Source organism: Bos indicus x Bos taurus, chromosome X (genome assembly GCF_003369695.1).
Source record: "Bos indicus x Bos taurus breed Angus x Brahman F1 hybrid chromosome X, Bos_hybrid_MaternalHap_v2.0, whole genome shotgun sequence".
NCBI classification, from domain to species: domain Eukaryota; kingdom Metazoa; phylum Chordata; class Mammalia; order Artiodactyla; family Bovidae; genus Bos; species Bos indicus x Bos taurus.
In genome coordinates, this window is record NC_040105.1 from 112,785,547 (window position 1) to 112,806,103 (window position 20,557).

The window sequence follows — 20,557 nt, forward strand, 5'->3', positions numbered from 1 at the left end:
TAAAGAGCAAATTAGCCAAGATGGCGGTGGTCAGGCAGCCTCACCCCACAGCCTCTTGCTCTCACCCCACATTTTGTAAATACATGGTTATGTAACAGCTGAGATAACTTATACCACTGTGCATGTGTGTCATTATGTACCCGTTTGGCCATGGGCCACTCTTGCTCTGTAAATATATATAAGCTCCACCTGAAAAGCCCTTGTAGGTATGTTATGGCTGCGTCTGCTAGGTCAACCATGAGAGAATACAGCATGTCTGATGCTACGGCCACCACACCCGCCATTAGAGAATAAATATGTCTGCAGTTCCTACAGGTCCTTTTGTTTTCTTCCAGCTCCCCTACTCACCCTTGCCTACCCTGGGTTCAGCAAACAATATGAACAGTGAGACAACTGGCAGGCTGATACAGCGAGACAGGGCCCCATGTATATATACCCCAGCAGGAATTGGGGGGGAGAGGCTCAAACTTCTGGAAGACGTGATCCTGCTGGCCAGCCCTCCCTCTATGGGGGCAAAGCAGGGTTCTAGAGAGAAGCCAGCTATGTTGGGACACTGGTCCCCACTGGCATCCAAGTCCCCAAGAGTGAGCTCACAGCAGTGGCGCCGGGGCCTCAACCCTCAGGGAAAAACAAGAGTCATGGCCCTTGGGAAGGAGGTGGCTGAAGAATGGCTCAGGTTTCATGATTACAGGCCAGCTGCTCAGTGCCTAATGAAGGCTCTTCAACCACCAGATGTAGACCCTAGGCAGTGGGGAGGATTCTCACGTGAGAATATAAAGTTTCACAGAGGGCGGCCAACTCCCAAAGAGACTGGCAGGACAGGATTTCCACATACTCAGACACCAAAGGCCACACAGCTCCCCACTGCTGCAGACGGAGTGTTTGTCCCTCCCAAAATCTCCATGTCAAACTGAATGCCCAGTGGGACTGCATTAGAAGATGAGGAAAGTGAAGCCCTGACGATCAGGACAGCGCCCTTCTAGGAAGAGACAGGACAGAGTTCACCGCTTTCTGCTCTGGCGGTGTGAGGACACAGCAAGAACATGGCTCTCTACAAGCCAGGACATGGGCTCTCAGCACACACTAACTCTGCTGGCACCCTGATTTTAGACTTCCAGCTTCCAGAGCTTTGAGAAATAAGTGGTACTGTTTATAGCTACCCAGCCTATGATATTTAGTTATAACTGCCCAAGCTGACTAAGACACCCCTTCCTCTAATCTCCCCTGACACTCATCTGTTGGCATCTGGGACCTCTCCCTTCCCTTCACTGGGTTCCTCTACTACCTGCCCTAGGCAGCATTTCAGGGGCTCTTGTGCCAGGCTCCTGCACCCGTGACCTACACTCCTTCAGTAACTTCATCCCCTCCCATCCAAGGCTGCAATCTCCACCTGACATGCTACCAGGCCCCGGTCTCAACCTCCAATCTGACCTTCTTCTGAGTTCCAGAGCTGTATCCTCCCCACACAGGCTCCTCAACTTGTAACAGCTTAAAAAGAAATTCCTTCCCTTCCCTTTCACTTTCCCAAGAAGAAAGCTAACTTAAAGCTGACCTCCGTAATGAAGTTAGGACTTCTGAATCAACACCCAGTGCCACTCGCCATCAGGGCCCCCATGGGCAGACGAGCCTGCCCACCCACCGACAGCTTTTTGTTCCAGTTGGGGAGTGGCTATTGTGTGGCGGTCCAGTTCTGGGGATCCAGGTGTGCTCAGTACCCTCCAGTCCCTGCTGTTGAGGCAAGACACACACTGAGGGAGGAATTGGCAGTGTGCTGAGGACTACAGAAAGGAAAGAGCAGAGCACCCTGGCATGGGAGACTGCCCTGGGGAAGTGGTGTTCCCACTGTGACTGGAAGGATGGGGCAGTGGTTAGGTGCACGTGGAGACTGGGAGATGGCACTGGGATATGCTGAAGGAGCTGAAAGGTGCTGCCACAGCTGCGATGTGGGCCTCAAAGGTGTGGCAAGGCTGGAAGGAAAGGCCCTTCAGCTTGGGAGGCTTCAGAGGCCCTGTGCAGAAATTGGTTGTCATTGCCTCAAGGCACTAGGGGTGCCCAGAGCTGGACCTTTAGAAAATCCCTCTGGCCATGATATGGAGAAAGGGTGGAAGGGAGCCTCTACAGAGTACCAGCAAACTGAATCCAGCAGCATAGTAAGAAAATTATTCATCATGACCAAGTAGGAGCTATCCTAGAAATGTGAGGGCTTGTATGAGTAACAGTACTAGGTGGCAGTAACAAAGCACCACAAAGCAGGTGCCCTAGAATGACACATTTATCCCCTCACAGCTCTGGAGGCTGGAAGTCCAAGATTGAGTTATTGGCAGGGTTAGTTCCTTCCAGAGGCTCTGGCTTCCAGGGTCTGTGGCAACTCTGGGGGCCACTTGACATGTAGCTGCATGGCTCCAATCTCTGCCTTCATTGTCATGTGGCCATCTCCCCTGGGTCACTGTCGCTACACGACCTTCTTATAAGGACACACATCATTGGATTTTGCTGCCGCTAAGTCGCTTCAGTCGTGTCCGACTCCATGCGACCCCATAGACGGCAGGCCACCAGGCTCCCCCGTCCCTGGGATTCTCCAGGCAAGAACACTGGAGAACATCATTGGATTTTAGGCTTACCCTAATCCAGTCTGACCCCATATTAACTAATTATATCTGCAAAGACACAATTTCAAAATAAGGTCCCATTCTGAGGTCCCAGAGGATCATGAATTTGGGGGACATGCTATCCATACCACTACATCAGTCTACATACAAAAATCAGCCAATGTGTTGATAATACACCACATGACACAGAATGAAGGGGGAAAGTACATGATCAGACCTATTGATACAGAAAAGGCTTCTGAAAATCCAATATCCTTTCATGGTTTTTCATGATAAAATCATTCAACAAAAACCTAAGAACTGAGGGGAATTTCCTTAACCTGAACAGGGCATGTATGAAAAACCACAGCTAATATACCCAGTGTGAAAGACTGAAAGCTTTCCCTTTAAGATTAGGAACATGATAAGGATTCCTGCTTTCACTGCTTCTATTTAACAAGGTCCTACAGAGTAAGTACCCTTCTGGCTGCTAGATGGGATTCTGCCAGATTCATGAATCACCTAATAAAGCCAACTGGATATTCCAAAAAATAAAACTAAAAAGCAAAACATGGTACTTGAGGTTCTTGCCAGACAATTAGGCAAGAAGAAGAAATAAAACACATCGAGATTGGAAAGTAAGAAGAAAAACTATCTCTACTTGCAGACATGATATATATAGACAAGCTAATGGGGCCTTGGACAGATAAATATCCTTGTCTGGTTCCTAGACACATACACCCCTAGAGTTGAAATCATTCTAGACATGCAATTTGGTGTCCAGCTCCTATCCCTTGTGTGGGATAAAACATAATGGACTGCCCTAGCTCTGTTGGATGTTTAGAGATTGCCTCCATGAATATAGCTTTTATCATGTTTTTCACAGTTTCCTGGGGACAGTACTACAGTGGTGACAGGAAGTACGCAGAAAGACCGACAGGGGTCACTGGATTCACCAGCTGTGGGGAGCCAGGGGACCTGACTGATTAAGCATGACTTTTCATAGTAGGCTGAAAAATGCCTCCCCCCACCCCACAAAGATATACACACCAAATCCCTGGCAACTGTAAATGTGCCCCCTTTTTTATAGGTATGATTGAGGTTCTTGAGGTGAAGAGAGAATCCTGGGTTATCTTGGGTGGGCCCTAACTGCCATTCCAAGCATCCTTGGAAGAGAGAAGAGGAGAAGACATAGAGACACAGGGAGGGGGAGGCTCTGTGAAGACAGGGGCAGGCACTGGAGTGCTATGGCCGCATGCACAGAGGAGCTGCCAGAAGCCCGAAGAGGCAAGGAACGGATCTCCCCAGAAAGCCTCAGGAGGGCACCGCAGCCAGATCCCAGAAGGGTATGAGGATAAAGGTGCGCTGTTTTAAGCCACTGAGTTTGTGGTCCTTGAGGGAACTCAGGTGCTGTCCATCTTCCTCCTTGTCCTGGTCCTCTCCCAGCTTCCCCGCCTCAGTAGCTGATACCACTGTTCATTCCTCTCACCCCATTTCCATCCTGATGCAGCCCTCTACATGAGACACCGTCACCCCCACCCACCCCACCCCGCCCCACCCCCATTACAGAAGAGGCTTCTGGAGCAGTTAGGTAACTTGCTCAGGGTTCTACCAAGCACGGAGGGGCAGAGCCAGGAGGAAACTCCAGGTGTAACTGAATGCAAAGCCAAGGGTTGTCACTACCCTGCCTCTTAGGCTGGTCTGGATATGCTTAGGTTTTGTTGCCTGGGAAGACAACCAAAAGGGGATACCAACCAGATGATGGGATGGAAATCCCATTTGGACCTCAGTAGGGAGCAGGGCGGGAGAGAAACTTGGAGGGCAAACTCAACACAGAGGCAGTGTTGAGAGTCAGGGCAATGGAGGAGATGGCCCAGGGAGATTGGGCAAAGGAGAAAAGAGGACCCAGACTGGGTTCGAGGCATGCTGCCATCTGCCAATTAGGAAGAAGGAGAGGAAGCAGGGAAGGAGGCTGAGCTGGCCAGGCTGCAGAGAGAGAGGTCCTGGGGCAAGAGATGTCATGAGAGCCAAGATCATGGAGCCATCTACTCTGGGTCAGTAGTGAAAACGACCTGAAAGTTCAGTAGTGAAGTTAACCTGAATGAGTTCTCAGGGACAGGCACCCACACAACCTTCACATGCAGTCTAGGGAGGAGGTATGCTGTTACTCCCAGTTCAGAGAGGTGACTGCAGTCTAAAGAGATGCAGTGACTGCTCACAGTCATGTACAAACAACCATGTGACCACTATGCTCCCTCAATGTGAGCTGGACATCCACTTCCCCAAGGCCCATGGTGGGGGCTGCTTGGCAGTTTGTGTGTATGGCCCACAGCAGTACATGTGTTAAGGGGACACCTGATGGCTTGTTTGCTCTTTGAAGTCTTGGGAAGGGCTCCTCCCGACAGTGAGATGGGGAGGCAGGAGGTTGGCTTTTTGGAGGACATGGGCAACAATGGAATAATCACTGAAGAAAGCAGGGCCACAAGCTGCCAAGAGAAACAAATACCTCCAAGCACTGCTGAGGGGGGCACAGCAGGGGAGCCCTCAGGCACTCCCCTTCTTGCCCTTTTCATAAATGACATGCTCAGGCATATGTCAGATGTGTCTTGCCGCAGATCATCCAAAACCACCTCAGACGCCACCTCCTCTGTGAAGCCTGGCCCAGTAGCACAAGCTCCACCAGAATAGTGAACTCTGCCTACAAGGAGCACCTTGCCTCATCTACCCTGGAGTATCCCCAGCACCTGCTCCCTAGTACATGCTCATTACATGTTTGTTACCCGAGTATCATTTTACAGGTAGGCATGAGTTAATGCTGGGAAATATTGAGGGCAAGAGGAGAAGGGAACAAAAGAGGATGAGATGGTTGGATGGCATCACTGTCTCAGTGGACATGAGTTTGAGCAAGCTCCGGGAGATGGTGAAGCACAGGGAAGTCTGGCATGCTGCAGTCCATGGGGTCGCAAAGAATCGGACACGACTGAGTAGCTGAATGACAACAACATGAGATGGTAAGGGCTGTCCGCACCATCCCAATACCTGAAATTCCTCATGGAAGGGCCAGGACTCTGACTGCCACAGACCTGCCAGCAGGACTGCACTGTCAGCCAGTCATCTGTGGGAAATAGAAAGGACTCCACTCAGAGCCTTTCCATTGGAAAGAGGGCATCAGAGGCTGGGCCGCACAGCCCCACACTGTCAGCTGGTGGGCTAGGACGGAGCTGGGTGCCTTGTTTCACACAGCTGACTCCATTCGTACAGAGCTTCAGGCCAGATATGAATTGGTCAAGTAATCAAAGGTTAAAGGGACTTCCATGGGCCTCACAATCCTTTCACTAAAACGCTTACTAGATTCTCTAGGTGATCATTCTCTTTCTGGGTCTTTACTTTCTGGGTCAGCAGACAGGATTGTGGAGGGGCAATGAGAAGACCAGGTTTACGAGGGCTGGAGATCTAGGAGGCCCACTGTGGGCTGCTCCGCAGGAGTCCACCTTCACGGGGCTATCTGAACAGCATGAAGCTTTAGAAACAGCTCACAGGAAGAGCTTCTGCAGTACCTTGTTTGTGTCGGCGACGCTGTTTTGCCGGGCATCAAAGATGATGAGTTTGTGAGCCTGTGCATTAGCATCCATTATTGTTTGCAGGTACTTCTCATCTTCCTTGCAGCGCTTATCATTGGGACCCACAAGCGGCTGGCTGCAACGGGTAATTGTTGCCTGACTTTCTGGATGAATCCATGACAACACCTAGTGTTTGAAAGCAACAAGTATTAGTATGGAAACCAAGATGTGCTCTAATGTACCTGTGTGTATGCTCAGTTTCTCAGTCATGTCTGACTCTTTGCGACCCCATGAACTGTAGCCCTCCAGGCTCCTCTGTCCATGGAGTTCTCCAGGCAAGAATATTAGAGTGAGTTGCCATTTTCTTCTCTAGGGGATCTTCCCAACCCAGGGATCGAACCCAGGTCTCCTGCGTCTCCTGCATTGGCAGGCACATTCTTTAGCACTGAGCCACCAAGTTCTTAAGCACACCTGCTTTTAGTATTTTTGTCAAAAGGGACGGTTCAGCCTGAAACAGTGTGAAAGTAGCCATGAGACTCAATGTTTGGGTTAGGCAGAAAGGAGTCTGACTAAGTGAGCTCTAAAAAATTTCCTTTGCGTTTAAAATTCTAGGATTCTAAGAAAAACAGAAACTAAGTCAAACCGTGACTAACACCAAGCCCATTTCTATTTGATCAACTGATTTTGTCTCCTCATTTAAAAACACCTTTGAATCTCAGCTGTGACTCAGATGGTAAACAATCTGCCTGCAATGCAAGAGACCCGGCTTTGATCCCTGAGTTGGGAAGATCCCCTGGAGAAGGGCATGGCAACCCACTCCAGTATTCTTGCCTGGAGAATCCAATGGACAGAGGAGCCCGGTGGGCTATAGTCCATGGGGTCACAAAGAGTCAGACACGTTTGGGCAATTAACACTTGGATCTCAACTATGGTGTACGTGGCCAGATGAGGACAAAGTAAACAGTCTCTTGTAAAATCTAAAGCTATGTCCCCAAACCTACCATTTTCCTCCAGTGACCAAGACACTTGGGGTCAACCACATGGCACATGCAGGGCTCAAGACATGCACTCCCTCCCTAACTGTGGTTTCCTCCCTAATATGTATCCCCAGTGTACACATATATCCAAACTCACCAAACTGGATCCACTAAACATGTGCAGGGTTTTTTGTATACCAACAAATCTTTTAAAATACTTCACCCCCTGTTGGCTACTATTTCTTTCTGCAATGGTGGCCCTCCCAGTACAGGTACAGCCTTCCCCTCAGTATCTAAGAAAGAATGTATTTTCTCCAGGATGACTCAGTGACACCAGTGACACAAACTGTCAGCACATTAGCAAGCTTAGCCCTCTGCTATCCATATACCATGTTTTAAAAACATGACTGAAGTCACCCTGGTACTTAGTAACATGAACTCATGGCAGGTGGGGTCATAGCAGGCAGACAAAATGCTTATATAGATAGTTCTTGAGAATCAAAGATATGTTCAGGTTTATAGACTTCTTTTTCTACTTTCCATTTTCTTCATGAGATTTTTTTCTAACTTGCTTTTCCCCATATTAGACCAAATACAGTATATGTTCATATCTAAATAACATTGTTTATTACTTACCGGGATTCTACCTTTTGCTCGAAATGCTGCTACTTTTGAAAGATCATCATCTTTTACACTAGTTGGCACAACAATGATGGCAGGGTAGGTGTCACAGAGTTCATAATTACTGTTTACTTTGGATATTTTCCAACTTTCATTTGGCAAGCCCTGCAAGGTGTCAGAGGAAAGTTGGTGGTGTGTGTGGGGACCATATTTTTACACTTTCAAAAGTACTAAGCATGAACCACATCCAATTATTTTCTAGTAAAATCCATTTGTAATTCATTTTTCATTACTGCTTAAAAGATTAAATATACATTTATTTTATATAAGCCATGGCCTACCTAATTCATTTTTTAAAAAATCTAATGAAGCATGATTTCCAAACATACTAAAACATGCAAATTATATACTTGAATTCCAGTCCTATGTATTTCTTGTCATGTTTTTTATAACAAGTGAGCATAGTGTTCTTTAAAAGTACCCACAGAAGTCCTTTAGAGGAACAGAAACTTCTTTAAAATGTCTAAAGGAATATAAAGTCACTGTACCAAAACTAAGGTGCAGACCAAGAGTAAATGTCATGAAAATAATGTCTCATTGGAATATCTTCAAACTAACAATGCACTGAAGAACTTCTAGGCAGAGAAATGCCATCGGACTGACATAGCCACGTCTTTTACTCATAATCTAATTTAAGCCATTGCTTTATCCTTACTAATCAACTTACTATCAGAATATCTAATAAAAACCATCTGGCTGGTTTCTTTGTAACCCCTCCCCCTCATCCTGGTACTCCATTTGCCCTCTGAAAAAAGGAAGAACAAACAGTGGCACAGCTGAAGGTGTGGTGCAAGGAGAATGGGCATCCAGAGCTGAAGAACTGACAGACTAGGTGAGTTACGCCCATGGACAACTTGTTGTAAAAGGTTCCTTCTCCACTACATTTCTACCCTTTTAGGAAAAAGATGCTCAACCTATTATTTTCCAATTGATAAGCAGCACACTTTACCTGTCTTTTATATTCAGATACTGGATCATAAACTTTCCATCCATTCACTGGAAATTTTTCTTTATAGTTGAAGGCAAAGAGTGTCTGGATACAAAAGCACAAAATAGACATGTTAGCATCTTTGCGCTGTCACAGGCACACTACTAAAGCTTTTCATTCAGGTATGAGCTGAATGTATTGAGTCCTACTTTAATCTATAAAATTTTGTAAAACAACAAATTTGAAGTTTTCTTCATCATTACACAGAACTGACACACTTTAAGTACTCAATGTTAGTTACCAACAGAGAGAAAAGAGATAAAGGAAACCTCTGGAAGAAAGAATAACTAAACATGACATTTTTAGACTGCCACGAAGGCATTCAGACCCACACAAAAAGAAGGTTATTTCCATGTACTTACCTGCCCATTGGAAAGAGGAAATGCATGTTTGTTGAGGTTTTCAAATATCCCGAGTTTACTCTGTTCTTCCTGTTTATAAGCAAGTCGCAAGTTCCTCATATCCTGTCAAACAATTAGCAAAATTCATTTATTCAACATGTATTGAGTACCTATGAGGTAGACCCCATGGTATGAAGAGACAAAATATTTTTATTCATTTCTCACAAAACATAGTTGGCCCTCCATATCTGCACACTCCATACCCGCAAATTCACCCAAGCATGGATTAAAAACATTGGGGAAAAAAGTTCCAAAACACACAATTTGTCAAGCAACTATTTACATAGCACTGACATAGCACTAGGTATTTAAAATGATGTAGAGATGGTCTAAAGTACACAGGAGGATGTGCAGAGACTGTATACAAATATGATGCCATTTTACATTTGGGCATTCATGTCTCCAGATGTTGGTATTTGCTGGCGAGGGGGTGTCCTGTAACTAGTCCCTGGTAGACACCGAGTGGTGACTGGACTCCATTTTACTCCAACTAACAAAAGGCAATTCACAAAACACCTCCAACAAGATAATAAATTGAGGAAAATGGAACAAAGGGGAGGTGTTAGAGGGGAAAACTCATCAGATGGAACCAGGAGTAAGGTTAATACATAAAAGTGGTACATCAAGTGGTGTGCCCTTCTGTGCTAAAGGTGTGCCATAAACTCAGTTCTGGCTTAAGCTGCTCAAAGAGTCAATTATGGAATTCGCACCATCCATCAATAGAAATGCAACAGAGGTTTCTCCTCTGAACTCAGAGCAAGGATTCTGTGTCATGTAGAGACGGTGACTCTCAGGGACTTCCTTACAGAAATTACAATGTTGCTTCTCAAGATGAGTATCTGAAAGCCCCCTGCCACACAACCTGTCAGCCTGAAGCCCAAGTGGAAGTTGTCAGAAGCAAGGCCGACAAGGTGGCTCAAAGGGTACAATGTCTTCCCAGGACTGCCTTGAGCACTACCCCCTGACCTTTCTAAGCCTACACTCTCCGTTAAAACACAAGAATCTCATTCTTTAGTCTTACACGGAATTCAAAAATAAATATGACCACAAACAAATTAAAGCAAAAGCAATTGGGGAAGTGAGGAAGGTATTGCTGTGGTATTATTTGTAACAGTGAAAGAATGGAAATAACCTAAATGCCCATCAATAAATAAGGGCTGGGTCAATGAACTACAGTACCACTGATGGCACACTACAGAGCTAATGAAAACAAAAAGTGGCTCATTAGGTACTGCTAGCAAGGAATTCCAAGATAATAGTTGAGGGGGGTAAGAAAGGTGCAGAACAATGAGTGTAACACACGACCATTCACATTTTCAGACACAGGCTTGTATGCAGAGGCCATCTATGGAAACCAGTGCCAGTGGGTGCCTGCAGAGTGGATCAGGGTGGCTGGAGAGAAACACTTTTTGCTACACAGTTTTTGTACTTTTTGAATTGCGTATCAGCTGTTTAAGCATGGTCCTGGCAATTCTACACTGAAGAACATTTTAAAACTGCTTTTCACAAAGGCTCGCCTTGACCACACACACACACACAAATATCGTAGGAAAGCAGCTACAGGACACCTGCCTAAGTGACATAACTTCCTGCTGTGCCATCCCGCCAAGCTACTCTGGCTACACACGTGCTCCCCAGTTGCTGACTGAGCTGACTTACTATTTAGGATTGCTCAGCTCAGAGGGAGAAGGCGATGGCACCCCACTCCAGTACTCTTGCCTGGAAAATCCCATGGATGGAGGAGCCTGGTAGGCTGCAGTCCATGGAGTCGCGAAGAGTCGAACACGACTGAGCAACTTCAATTTCCCTTTTCACTTTCATGCATTGGAGAAGGAAATGGCAACCCACTCCAGTGTTCCTGCCTGGAGATTCCCAGGGACGGGGGAGCCTGGTGGGCTGCCGTCTATGGGGTCGCACAGAGTCAGACACGACTGAAGCGACTTAGCAGCAGCAGCAGCTCAGAGGCAAAGGCATTGCCAGCAAAGACAGAGCATGTGTGAAGCCCCAGGAGTCTGAGTGTGGCAAGGGTTGGCGGGGTCCAAGGCGGGTGGGAGCAACTATAGGAATGGGATGGCAAGAACAAGGGGAGGCGGGCTGGAGTGGGAGCTGCCAAGGAAAGCAAGCCCGTTCACACCACGGGTTCTCCGTGTTTTCCCTCTAGCCCAAGGGTAACGGGCAGCTACTGAAGAGTTCTCAGTAGGGAAATGACCTGTTCCACAATTACAGAATTGACTCACCTACCCCACCCTCGGCTTTAAGTTCTGCAAAGGATTCCCACTGCTCTGCCTGCGGAGAATCCTGGAGAATCAGGACTGCCACCATGGACCCAAGGAGAGGACAGCCACGTGTTGCTCGAGGGATGCTACGAAGCCAGCAGATTTCTGAGCCGGCATAGTAAAGGCTTATTTGAAAACATGGGCTCAACTGCAGTCTAGGGCCAACCAGCAAGAGCTTCATTCAGAGATATGATGGAGGCAGACAGACTGGCAGGAATCTAATCCAAACCCCAAACTGGGAAGGGACCTGGATGGTGCTGCAGGCAGGATCTCTTGCCTGGTATTTTAGGTGAGGTTGTTAGTGAACTGTATTCCACAAGGCAAAGTCATTGGAACAAAGTATAAGTTAAGATGTTTCTTAAATGACTTTGTCGTTGTTCAGTTGCTCATTTGCTCAGTTGTATCCTACTCTTTGCAACCCCATGGACTGCAGCATGCCAGGCTCCTCTGTCCTCCATCACCCAGAGTTGGCTCAAATTCATGTTCATCTTTAATGATTAGTCCTCACCAAAGCTGTCACACAAATTTTACTTAATCCATTGGAGGAAAAGGACAAAATCAAAATTAAGCATGGCTCAGGTACAAATTCCAACAAGAAACTCAACTGTGTTTTTAAGCACAGAATTTATGAATATTGTTGTCCCTTTAGGGATTCCTGGGTAGCTCAGTAGTAAAGAATCCACCTGCCAATGAAGGAGACACAGGAGATGCGGGTTTGGTCCCTGGGTCAGGAAGATCCCCTGGAGGAGGAACTGGCAACCCATTCCAGTATTGTTGCCTGGAAAATCCCATGGACAGAGGAGCCTGGCGAGATACAGTCCATGGGGTCGCAAAGAGTAGGACATGACTGAGCAACTGAGCACACACATGCCCACTGTCCCTTTAGGAAGTCTCTGACTGAAAACTAGTCTTATAATGACAAATTGCAAAAAAAAAATACTGATCTCTGCTTTCCACTGGATTTCTCTGAAATGTAACAAATCATGTCACCACCTAGGTTACAGGTCCATGTTAATTGGAACACTTCAACAGAAAAGAAGCAGTTTATTTTTCTGGAGTTGAGCTGTAGGAGTTGCTTGTAAAATAAATAACCCAATCAAAAAATGGGCCAAAGAACTAAATAGACATTTCTCCAAAGAAGACATACAGATGGCTAAGAAACACATGAAAAGATGCTCAACATCACTCATTATCAGAGAAATGCAAATCAAAACCACTATGAGGTACCATTTCACGCCAGTCAGAATGGCTGCGATCCAAAAGTCTACAAGCAATAAATGCTGGAGAGGGTGTGGAGAAAAGGGAACTCTCTTACACTGTTGGTGGGAATGCAAACTAGTACAGCCACTATGGAGAACAGTGTGGAGATTCCTTAAAAAACTGGAAATAGAACTGCCTTATGATCCAGCAATCCCACTGCTGGGCATACACACTGAGGAAACCAGAAGGGAAAGAGACACGTGTACCCCAATGTTCATCGCAGCACTGTTTATAATAGCCAGGACATGGAAGCAACCTAGATGTCCATCAGCAGATGAATGGATAAGAAAGCTGTGGTACATATACACAATGGAGTATTACTCAGCCATTAAAAAGAATACATTTGAATCAGTTCTAATGAGATGGATGAAACTGGAACTTATTATACAGAGTGAAGTAAGCCAGAAAGAAAAACACCAGTACAGTATACTAACACATATATATGGAATTTAGAAAGATGGTAACAATAACCCTGTGTACGAGACAGCAAAAGAGACACCGATGTATAGATCAGTCTTATGGACTCTGTGGGAGAGGGAGAGGGAGAGGGTGGGGAGATTTGGGAGAATAGCATTGAAACATGTATAATATCATGTATGAAACGAGTCACCAGTCCAGGTTCGATGCACAGTACTGGATGCTTGGGGCTGGTGCACTGGGACGACCCAGAGGGAGGGTAGGGGAGGGAGGAGGGAGGAGGGTTCAGGATGGGGAACGCGGGTATACCTGTGGGGGATTCATATTGATATTTGGCAAAACTAATACAATATTGTAAAGTTTAAAAATAAAATAAAAATTAAAAAAAAAGAAGCAGTTTACTTCAACAGCTTATATAATGGTCTGAATTGGTTGATGAAAGGTTGAAGAGGTTTGTGTCCTGAAGACATCTGAGCGACTAACGTCCAAATTATTCTTACTATCCAAGAGCCCAAGGATGTTCCAGCTGGCCGCCCCATCTCAGTTTCTCTCCGTCAGCACAGTACCTTGCACACAATCTCTATGCCACAAGAGTTGTCTCCATGGCTTTGTGCTCCAATCTTCTCAACTCTGCTGATCACTCCCAGGGGGACTTCGAGGACGAAATGTGGGTCCTGGGTTCACAGATGAACATGAATGCCAATCAGTGTCAGTCAACAGAGTTTTCCAATTCAAGTCTTCACTGGCTAAAAACATGTTTGCTTATTACTTTGATTTTCGTCTCGGTTCTGGCTAAGACACTAAGGTCTGGTTTATCACCTGCTTGGTGATGTAGATGTCAAGAGTATAATTAAACCCCACCCCCCACCCCCGTGAAAGTGTTACTTTAATGGCCTTTTTTTCCCCAACATACAAAATCTGCTTGCACATCTTAAAATGGGCACATTTTAAAACTGACTCTCAGTTCCTCTCAGAGTGGTAAGATTTCAGGATACTTTTTACTATCTTCATTATGTGCTTTCTTCTGCAGCATTGTAAAAAATAAAACTGATTTTTAAATACTCACTCTCTCTACATTCTTGAAGTACATCTTAAAGTCCGTCACTGTCAGCGTGCCAGTCACTGCTCCCACAAATGGGCAGATATACATGACATCTTTCACTGAAAGAAAAAACCCAAAATAGCATCTAGTGCCATTGGCTTGTGTTTCAATAAATCTTAACATGAGTTTCCACAAATATGTGATTCTAGTTTTCTAGGAAATTAAATTTTTTCATTACCTTAAACAAAGGCATAGATGGATAATCTTCTAACAAAATTCCATTTTTAAAACAAAAGTCTGATTTGCTACTTAATGAGGTTTTAAGTAAAGAGCCTCATAATAAGTTACATTTTGTCATTTCTTTCCAAAGAGTTCACATTTTCCCTGAGTGATAAATTAATCACATTCAAAAACATATTAATTAAACTCTGAAGATCCTGGGCTACATTTCATAAATCACTACTAATGAAAACTAACTAAAGCTAAACACTGTCCCCCGAAGCATCTCCAAAAAAACTGCTTTACAGATGGCAAAAACCAAAACCATGTCAATGAAGTGGGGAAAGAGTTCTTTGCTTCAAATTCTTCATCAGCTTCCATATTTCTTAATGTTTATATCAATATCAACATCCTTTATATCAAAATCAACAACACATATGACTCCTATGAACGTTGGGAAGCTCACACCAGTCACAAAGATACCACATCTTCCCAATGTTCCCAAAGTGCTATTCCACTAAAAGTACCATTCCACTGAAAGCTCAAGAATGGACACAGTTACTGATGAATCTGAGGGGATAAATAACAGCACTAAAGCTGTCATTCAGCCAAATTCTCAAAATACTTATATTAAACTTTTATAAAACTCATTATGTACTGAGTGGCTCTATTGTTGGGATTCTAGGTATAAATGACAAGATTCCTTACTACTCACCAGGTAACTAACCAACCCCTGAGGGATACTACACAGAAAATCACCACAGAGCCTGATAAATGCTATCAGAACCATGTGGACTTGATGTGATAAGAGGTCAGTAAAGGAATGACTTAATTCAGCAGGGAGGCTGGGGAAGGGGAAGGGAGGAGAGGTCAACAAGTTGCCAGAGGTTAGTTAGTGTGGCTGGGTCCAAGGGTGCATGAGGACGATGGGACACGAGGCCAGAGATGACCTGTTCATCAGAGTTCATGGCAGTATTATTTGTAATAGCCAAACAACAGAAACAACCCAAGTGTCTGTCAATAGGTGAACAGATCAGCATGCTGTGATGTATCCACACAATGGAATACGACTCAGCAATGAAAAGGAATGACTGCTGACCACAGCACTCACAATATGGGTGAATATCACAATAATTAAGCAGAATGAGATAAGCAGACATAAAGACATACTCAATGATGCCATTTCTATAAAACTCTAGAAAATATCAACAACCCTCTAGAGCTTGGGAAAGGGGAAGAAGGCATGGGTGAGAGGGATTATAAAGGGCCCTAAGGAAACTTCTGGGAGGTAATAAGTATGTTCATTATCTTGACTGTGATGGTGCTTTCCCAGGTGTATAAACGTGTCAAAACTCTTCACATTCACTTTAAATCTGTGTAGTCTGTTTGTCTGGAGTAGGAGAGGCATAACAGAATTAACTCTGCATTTTAGTCCCATCATTCCCAAAACAACACAGATGCAGGGCTAGAAACGCTCCCAGAGGACGAAAGGCCAGAGAGGCCGGTGGAGCACCAGGAGTGGATGAAGTTCCTGAAGCCCAAGAGAGAAACCGTTTCAAAACTCAGGTTGGGATGAACAGAGCCCAGAGCCAAGAGTAGGCTATCACAGAGGAATAATGTGTGTGAAGGTCCTGGCAGGAGAGCCCAGCTACTCAAACACAACATGACCATGCTCCAGGACTGGCCACGTGCCTTTGGGAGGGAGCCAGGAGGGAAGAAGGCGACACCGAGCCTCACAAACCAGGCTGTCAACCCTAACCCTGGCAATCGTGAGGTGAAGTGGTCCCAGCTGGCTGCCCTCCCACCCAGCCTGGCACAGTGGACTGCCAGCTGAAATGCCTAGCCATCCACTGCAGGCCTCTGCCCTTATAAACCAGGGTGGGCACACATGCCCTTTTCCTGCACTAAAATTGTACTTTCTGGACTCTTAAAAGCCACTAAAATTTCTTTGCCAAGTTCTCTAAATTGCCATTGAAAGTATGATGTGGATCATCCTTCAGGACCTTTTCCTTCTAGTGAAGGCTTCCAACAAATCATCAAACTGACATCACCGTGAGAGTCTCACCTGCCTCAGTTCATGGGGCAAAGTTGGTACTGCCACCCAAGACTCGCTTGGAGCTTCAAGGGATCCTCTATAGGCCCTTGTCTCTTAGGGTCATGATGACATGAAGAAGGACAAGGTCTCATCCATTTGTCCCCAAATTAAATGGATCTGGCTGATCTCCAGCACATACATCACCTGTGCTTACGAGTAATGTGCCATGTCATTTTACGGATCTCCATAAGCAAAATGTACTCGTTAAACTTACCAATGGCCTTGATGGATTCTCCTGGTAAAAGTGGCGCTTCTTCCATCTGTGCCAGCTTATTTCCATCCCTTAGAGCCTGGCAAGAAACCAAACATGAGTAAATCTCCCTTTCCATCTGTAGACCTGGGAAGAATGGTAGTGCTCTGTGCTCTTGCTACGAGGCTACAGAAGCGTGCAAAATGTATGCCCCCCTCCCCTTACAAGACAATTTCAAAGCTCTGCATCACAGGACACCATGCTGCATAGTCGAACAAATTGTTACACATACTTAAAGTTCACAGTTAGAAAGCATTAATACAGAGATGGTTTGACATGACAGATAGATACTGTAATCACTACACAGACAGCTATTACAAGGTGCCTCCAGAATTTGGAAGTAAGGTCAAAAAAGGTTACCTTCTGAGCGTGAAACTAGTACAAATAAAATCATTAGATGCAGATGCTTAAGCAGCTGTAGAAATGGCTCAGCTATGAGAGTGTGTGGGAAACCCCAAAGTCTAATTTAAGAAAGCAGGGAGGGTCTATTACTAAGGAAAGCCCTACTTTATAAAGCCTTATTTTATAAAATAAGAAAGCTTCCCTACTCCAACCCAGCTTCCTGCAGCTGCACAACGCGCAGGAGGGAGGACAGGCGAGCATGCTTGTCAGTGTGTATACAGGCCACGAGAGTGCGCCCTCATCTGGCAGACAAGAGCATTTCATCCACTCCTGTGGAGCAGGCTGTGTTGTTCATCAGGCTTTTCTCCCCAGTCAGTTCACACTGCTGCTTCCACGCTTACCGAGCAAATTCCTAAAGAGGTCTCAGGCTTCCTGTTACAATATCACCAGGAAAAGGATGTCTTGGATGGCTGGAAGGATACATGCCCACATTTCTAAATGTCCAGATTGGCACTATGAACCAACAGAGCCAGTCTCTGGCAAGCCTGGTTGGATAGCACCAGATAACTCAGGGGAGCTGAGAAAATGGTGTTCTTGAACTACAAATCTAGGGACCACAGCCTGAACTTCGTGCCTATTCCAAGGTACTGCCACCTTGTCAGATACTGCCAAGAAAACTGATCACTTTCTCCGGGCATCTCTGACATAATGTGTCATGAATAAGAGTAAGGTTTTCAAAACCTCAGCAATTCCCAAGCTGTGTTTCATAGAGCACTAAATTCCCAAGAGATGCAAACAGGACTTATTTGGAAAAGTTTGGGAAATGCTGGGTTAAAGGAAACAAGTTTAGCTGGGTTCTTTTTTTTTTTTTTTTTTTTTTAGTGAGACAAATCTTTAGCATGTTAATGCAGGCCGAATCCGCCAGAGGGCGCTAGAGTATGCTGCATTTCCCCTACCTCGTCCATCAGGGGCTGCTTTCTCCAAAAAGTACCTGTTAACATCAGGAGGCCACTAGTGTTGGGCAGAAAACAGAGTAGATAGTCCTAAGTTTTCAACATAATTTTATGAAGCAAAATACTAAAACTGGTATCTTTTATAATTCTAGTCAAAATTATTGAAAATTCAAAATAATTATTTTTCACAGTTATAAGAGTAAGTAAGTGAAGTCGCTCAGTCGTGTCCGACTCTTTGCGACCCCAGAGACTGTAGCCTACCAGGCTCCTCTGTCCATGGGATTTTCCAGGCAATAGTACTGGAGTGGATTGCCATTTCCTTCTCCAAGTTATAAGAATACTTCAATATATTTTATAAAGGGTCTTAAAGGACCACTTAAAAACACTATATATAGTAGGTTCATCCAATTTTATAAAATAAGAAGGGAAAATGTCAAAATATAAAGAGCAAATTCAATGCTAAATGTTGATCAAATGATATTTGTTTGGGGAGGGCACAAAATGACACAGTTCCTCCTCCTCCTAGTGTTCATCATCACCTCCAAGCAATTTTACTCAGTTTAAACTTTTAGTCCAGATTGGTTTTTAAGACACTTCTCAACCAACATTTTTAGGGATGCAGAAAACTGTTAAAGGGGACACAGAGAATGTTTGTGGATACATTTATACTCATACCTGTTTTGGAAATACAGCTTTGACACAATAAAGCATAAACCAATATTTATACTTTTCAATGTCCAGTTTTAGAAACACTAAAAATCACCAATCTTCACAGAAGCCTTATTTTGAAAGTCTGCTTTCTTTAATTTATTGCCTAACCTAGTGACTGATTTTATAATATAGTTACAAAGTGAGAAAGCAATTTTAATCAATATTCAAGTTTTAAATAACTTCAAATGTTACACTTTTAAAGCTTATTTTAATGGCTAAATATTATCATATACACTTAAAATCGTTAACTGATATTCAAAAATAAATGGGAATAGGTTATTTTTAAATATATTTACTAAAGCAAGCTGTTCTAATCAACTGAATTTGGAAGAGGTGGGGGAAAGTCTGATTCACTTTATAGCAAGTCACTTCACACACTTTCAAGTCCTCAACCCAGGACTAACTAATAAGATGCCATTGATGGGAGGCAGCAGTGACTGGACCATTTTGAGAATGTACAAGACTCTCAAGATAGAGGCTAGGGATCAAAGGTTTCTCTTCTAACAGTCACGTTAAATCTGGCGTGAAATATTCGTGCATTTATATGAGGCATGAAACGTGTTGATGGGATAGAGACAAACCTCTCACTAAAAATAGTTAAATCTGGGACGTGCTTTGTACATGATGAAAAGGCAACTATCAGAATAAAACAAATCATTGATCCCACTGCTTCAGATCTCCCTATAAAAAGTTCACTGTGTACAGGAAAGACATTCAGCTTTAGCATAGGAATTCGAGAGGAGAATGGATCTTAAAGCCTCATTGTTTTGTGAGGACAGTAGATTCCCTCTAAAAAGCCGGTGTTAGGAGATAGGACGCACACTTGTGCTATATTAAGCTTTGACTGCAACTTCCAAGTTGCACAGGACATGATTTGACCCTTGATTTATCCAACCCATGTACATCATCAAAGAGGAATGTTCTTATGGATAAAATATGTCTCGTGAATACACCCAGCCCTCTTGGGGCCTCTGCTCCAAGTGTTGCCCGGTTGAGGAATTCTCTCTGATGATCTTAGCCCAGACCTCTGCTGGTGACCCATAAGGTCACCAACTTGCTGGCTCTCCACTGCCTTCTCCTCTTGAACCCAGGCTGCTGGGTGGATAGTTTCTGTAACAGTTGCCTGCCGAAAGCAGTGGTTTTCAAATGGGCCTCTGCAAGGTACTTCCAAGGTCACCAAAGGAGGGTGGGCTGGGCAAAGGGACAGCTGAGCGCTGGGAGTTTGCCATGCTTCCCTGGAGCAGCTCCTCTAGAGGTTTCATATACTCAGTTTCTACATAAGCTTTGGGAAAAACTCTGCTACATTAAATGTCTCCAGAGTCCAGAGGTAGTGAGCAAAGAGTAAGTACTGAAGAAACCTCGATGAATGATTTTTTTTTTCTTCTACAAAATACATGGAACTCATTCCATAAACACCTACAGCATGCTAGGTGCTGTGCTGGGTACAGACCTTGCAAATTTGAATAAAGCAAAGTCTGCACCCTTGAGGAGCACCCTGAGTGTGTGCATCTGCCCCTCTAAGTCTTTGTGAAGGCGCTACAGAATCGTGTTGTGACTGAGGCTCATTATTCCCATCAGTAAATCTACTTGGGAAAACTGAGAGGCAGAGATGAACAAATTTCTGGTTGACAAAATGTTGGATAAACCAATTTTTGCAAATAATGTCATAATGGAATCTACCAAACTTGGACAGGAGAGTGCTACTGTAGTGGAAAAAGCATTTGCTGGTTGCCTAGAAATCTAGTATGAAATGGCTTCTAAATGCACGGTCTGTAACTACAAACAGATGAACATGTA

General features: G+C 44.6%; 1 protein-coding gene across 8 annotated transcripts in view; it reads right to left on the bottom strand.

Moving 5' to 3' along the window:
* MTMR1 (myotubularin related protein 1) overlaps positions 1 to 20,557 on the bottom strand; it is a 61,465-nt gene that overhangs the window by 20,824 nt on the left and 20,084 nt on the right. For all 8 annotated transcript variants that reach the window (XM_027534591.1, XM_027534593.1, XM_027534594.1 and 5 more), the window contains 7 exons: positions 16,719 to 16,794; positions 14,215 to 14,309; positions 13,715 to 13,822; positions 9,157 to 9,258; positions 8,756 to 8,839; positions 7,762 to 7,911; positions 6,146 to 6,334 (listed from right to left, as the gene is read on the bottom strand). In XM_027534591.1, the coding sequence (XP_027390392.1) occupies positions 6,146 to 6,334; positions 7,762 to 7,911; positions 8,756 to 8,839; positions 9,157 to 9,258; positions 13,715 to 13,822; positions 14,215 to 14,309; positions 16,719 to 16,794 (804 nt within the window). The remainder of the gene's footprint in view (positions 1 to 6,145; positions 6,335 to 7,761; positions 7,912 to 8,755; positions 8,840 to 9,156; positions 9,259 to 13,714; positions 13,823 to 14,214; positions 14,310 to 16,718; positions 16,795 to 20,557) is intronic.